General features: G+C 46.3%; 1 protein-coding gene across 1 annotated transcript; it reads right to left on the minus strand.

Moving 5' to 3' along the window:
- Window positions 1-406: 406 nt before the first annotated feature.
- LOC133918627 (uncharacterized) lies at window positions 407-3,473 on the minus strand. The gene is made up of 2 exons (XM_062362592.1): window positions 3,385-3,473; window positions 407-1,990 (listed from the first exon to the last, which is right to left on the minus strand). The coding sequence occupies exon 2, from the start codon at window positions 1,879-1,881 to the stop codon at window positions 1,093-1,095; it is 789 nt and encodes a 262-aa protein (XP_062218576.1). The 5' UTR covers window positions 1,882-1,990; window positions 3,385-3,473; the 3' UTR covers window positions 407-1,092.
- Window positions 3,474-4,842: the final 1,369 nt, after the last annotated feature.

The following is a 4,842-nucleotide window of genomic DNA, read 5'->3' on the forward strand; positions in this document are numbered from 1 at the left end:
CCACCTCCTTCCTCGCCTGCAAGATGATGGATCTGGGCCTCGCCGCTGCCGCCTCCTCCTACTCCTCCCCGAGATCTCCGGGTTCCGATCCAGGGGTGGCACTGCGGCCGGCGCGGGAGTGCAGGACCAGCAGCTAAGCGCGGGGATGGCGTCGACGCTGGGGCAAACGCAGAAGGCCATCGGCGAGCCGGAGAGCCCGAGCCAGAGCCAGAGCCAGGTCTTGTCGTCGTCATGCTTCGTCCTCTCCCATCTCCTCTCGCACGGTCGACATCGACCCCGTGCTCCTCTTCAACCCCGAGTTCATCCCCGACGCTCGGCCGGGCCGCAGCACGCGCGGCGGGGCAGGCGAGTGGGCGCTGGGCAGCTAGGTCCCGTCGACAGATGGAGCAGATGACTGGAGGTGGACCATCCACCAAGTGAGCTCGCCGCCGCCGCCGTCCTCGCTGCCATCGACCCCGAGCTTGCCGCCGCCGCAGATCGAGCAACCCGAGGCCGAGCTCGTGCAAGCCGCTGTCCAACCCGGCGATCTCCCTAATCCGTCCAACCCAGCATACAGGTAAATACCATGCCATTAGCCCAGTATCGAGGTCAAAATTTCCCCTTTTTTCTCTCTCTAATTAGTATTGTTTGCGATGCAGAGGTAGGAATTAGGATAAAGAACGGCTGGATTTGTAGGGATGTGTGGCTGAATTTGTAGGGATTTATATCATGTACATAGTTTTTAGCTGCTGCTGTGTAGACAATGTCCTTCCATTTGCAATGCTTTTGGATCTGATCTGCTAAGCACTTGCCATGTGATCTGCAAGGTATTTTGTATCGGCATGCCTCTGTGATTTGAGCTGTTCGTTCTGTTTAAACAATAATCATGACACGCTCGCGCACACATTTGTAAGGTGGGTTTGTACCACAGATAATACACAAGCGCAATATTTTGACACGAGACGATACAGTGGACCAAGATATGAATCATACAGTATCTGGTGGTTGATAGGAAATTAAAATCGATGTCAAGTCTCTCCGTGCATATGGTATGGTAAAACGCTGCTAGGGCTGCTAGCTAAGCTTTGCATGTACACAGCCGCCCAGCCCTCCTTACGCACGAGCAGGATGACTGCTGGTTGTCTCCCGGTGGACGAAGAAGGCGTAGAAACAACCGAGCACGGCAGCGCCGGCCATACCCCCCACCATAACAGCCAGTGCAAGCGGCATCACGGTGACCACCTTCCAAGCAAACATCGTGGCCAGTAGCGCGGTCAGCACCCACACGGATGCCTTCACGCGACAGAAGCTGGGGTCATCCACTCGCCCAAACAGCCGCAGGCAGTAGATGAGCAGGATCAGGTCCAGGTAGGTGAAGGCCCCGAAGGCGACGGCCCACGAGTCGCCTTGGGACCGGTAGATGGCCATGCCTGAGTTGAAGGTTAGGATGGCGAAAGCCATCGCGGTGAGTATGGTTGCCGTTGGGGAGGGTTCCACGGCGATGCGCGAAGCGGCCGTCGCGAGCCAAAAGAAGCGGCGGTCGCGAGGAGGGGTAACCATCCCCGGCGACGCGCGAGCTTCCTCCAAGTCTCCGTGGTGAGAAAAAGGATGCGCGAACGGAAGACGAGAGAGTTCCCGCCGGGGTGACTCCGGGGGTGTCCTCTCGTACCAGCGTAGGAAGTAGAAGAGCACGACGAGGAGGTAGGAGAAGCCCACGAAGGTGATGGCTGCCAAGTCTCCATTCGACTTATACAGCGCCATGCCCGAATTGAAGGTCAGGAATGCAAATCCCATCAGCGTGAGCAATGAGAAACCATGGTCATTGCGATCCTCCGATGTTGGCCGGTTCGCAGGCTGTTGGTGCAGGGCTTCATCCATGCGCATCAGCTGCTGTGAACTCATACCAGCTGCTTGTCTCAGGTGATGGTGATGATGGTGAGCTAGCTAGATACGTACAACGGTCGTGGTGGGCAGCTCAGATTGTCAGCGACGAGCGGTTCTTGTACAAAATCTGAAACACATATTTGTTTGGGTCAGAATGATGTGAGCTGCTCTGATTTGCAAATGTATTCGTAGAAAACTGTTATGTGCGGGATCACGTCCTACAGGCAACAAGGAAAGGGCGCACAAGAAAGGAAAGAAGCAACGACAGCAGATTAAGTTGGTAGAGATATTCGGCTTAGATATAGTTAGAAAGAAATAAAGTAGAGTTGGAAGTTAGGATCAGTTAGAGATAAGTTAGGAAAATTAGATTAGGAAAGATATTTGCTTTAGAAAGAATAAAGGAGTTGTAAATCGGATTAGAGATTGAGATAGAGTCTGAATAGGTTAAGTTAGATGAAATTATTTAGGGTTGGACTCTATATATAAAGAGCAATCTGCACCCCTTTGGAATTAAGCTACGAGAATTAATTAAGTCTTCTTCATCTATAGTCTAAATCTACCATCCTTAGCTGCTGATGCTGCCTAGTTATCCTCTTTGCGGATATTTATCCCTGTTATGATCTCGAATCATAACAAAACTCTTATGCAATCTGGTCACAAACGGTGGAAATGGTGGATCGATTAGCAATGCTGGTGCATAGCATTTCTTCCCTTAGAGCTTCAGGTTTACTCAATTTGAAGGCATGTTTGGGCTTTGAACTACACTGCTATATCCCAGATGCTGGTCTAAATGACTAATTTTCTTTCCTGAAATTTTACATGTTTGAAATATGGTGTAGAATAAGATTGTCATGATCTCCATAAAATATTTTCTGAAACCAGTTTAAGCCAAGAATTTCATTTGCTCTAAAAGGAGTACACAACTTGATTGTAAATATACGATGACAAAACTGGATAGTTGGCTTTAATAGTTCCATATCCGTTCTTTACTTGGCATTAAGGACAAGATGTCCATTAGACAACTTCAAATACTGCTTTCTCTGTTATATGTTAGCAAATTTAATATTTTTGCTTATTTATAGTTCAGTTTTTATAAATGAACATAACTGCATATATTTTAGAATGACTGAGTAAAAGAAACAAAACAAGCTTTGGTGGTACTTGGTCAATTAGTCTGGTCTGTTTTCCTTAGTCTTCAGCATCACACTCTTCATCCAAATTACTTCTAAGAAGAGTTGTTGAACAGTACTATATATTCCTAGATATGCAGAGCATTTGGCACCAGTCTAACTTTGTAATCATACAGACCTATCAGAGATCAAGTAAACCCAAAGCCTATCGAAATGCCACCTTAAGAGATCAGCGCAGATGAGCAATGTTGAATGAAGAATTCCTCACACTACTATGATAATCAGTTTTGTGCAGGCTTCAACATCACACTCTGGCACTCTGCACTAATTGCTCCTAAGAAATTAGTAACAAGCAAAAGAAAAAGAGAGAGAGAGAGGAAGGTCTGATCACCAGATGAGCGAAGCAGAGTTTTCCACCGGTTGGGGGGCGGAGGTCAGGTCAAACACGGCTTCTAGAGGCAGATCCGCTCGTGGCGACGGAGGGGGTGGGGGGGGGGGAGAAAGGGGGATGATAGAGCAGGCGCATCACGAAGCTATCTATATATATACTCCTAGGCCACCTCCAGCGGAGGGTCTGAAAAGCGAGATGGCTGGGAAGCCGATCGCTTTTGAAGTCAAATCCAGACGCCTGCCATTCTGCAGACCTCCGCTGGAAGTCTGCATAAAGGAATGTGGCCGCATCAGAAAGGGACGTGTGCCATTCTGCAGCCCTCCGCTGCAAGTCTGCAGAAAGGGATGTGGCTGCATCAGAAAGGGACGTGTGCCATTCTGCAGACCTCCGGTGCAAGTAGGGATGGAAACGGATCGGATACGCATGAAATCGAATTCGGATAGTACGATTTACCATATTTTAATCCGAATACGAATACGGATCCGGATATCTTCGAATACGAATACGAATCGGATAGTTCGAATACGAATCTGCATTCGGATATCTACTCGATCTTCGAAATTTAGGTTGGAAATTTAAATTTTTGAAAAATTTTGACTGAAATTTGATAAAATTCGAATGAAATTTGTTCTACTTTGATTGGGCTGGAATTTTACAAATTTTGTTCAAAATTCATGTTGGAAATTTAAATTTTTGATCAAATTGTTCCAATTTGATTGGGTTGGAATTTCGTTCATATCTGAAATTTCTAAAACTTTAGCAAAATTTGGTTCCCTGGTTGGCGGATACGGATACGAATCGGATATATCTCGAATTCGGATATCCACATTTGAATCCGAATCTCGAAAACGAATTCGGATATATCCATTTTAGTATCCATTTCAAAAACGAATACGGATACGGATATCCATATTCGCATTTTAACGGATACGGAATCGAATAATTCGGATTTCCTGCCATCCATTTCCACCCCTAGGTGCAAGTCTGCAGAAAGGGATGTGGCCGCATCAGAAAGGGACGTGTGCCATTCTGCAGATGGATTTCGGACTTAGGCCGGCCACCTCCAGCGGAGATCTCAAAAGCGTTCGGCTTCCCTTACTGCACTGCAGCGCTGAATTTGAGGCTTCCGTATTACTGTGCCTCAATATGACTGTTTATAGTGTATGTATGTGAATCTGTACAAAGTAAGAGAGTAATGAAAGGTAGTAAATAAAGTAGCTGCTGAAAATATAAAAAATAAAAGATATTATAATAATATTAAAAAATGTTATAATGGAAGGTAGGAAATAAAGTAACTGCTGAAAATATAAAAAATAAAAGATATTGTAATAGTATTAGAAGATGTTATAATAGTGTTATAGAGGATGAATTTTTAAGTACATGCTGGAAATGACCTTAGGATTAAAAAAATTGACATGACAACCGCTTGCGCGCGGATCGGTTTCAAGTATTTCAGAT

The sequence above is a fragment of the Phragmites australis genome, chromosome 5, assembly GCF_958298935.1.
Source record: "Phragmites australis chromosome 5, lpPhrAust1.1, whole genome shotgun sequence".
In the NCBI taxonomy this organism is placed as follows: Eukaryota; Viridiplantae; Streptophyta; class Magnoliopsida; order Poales; family Poaceae; genus Phragmites; species Phragmites australis.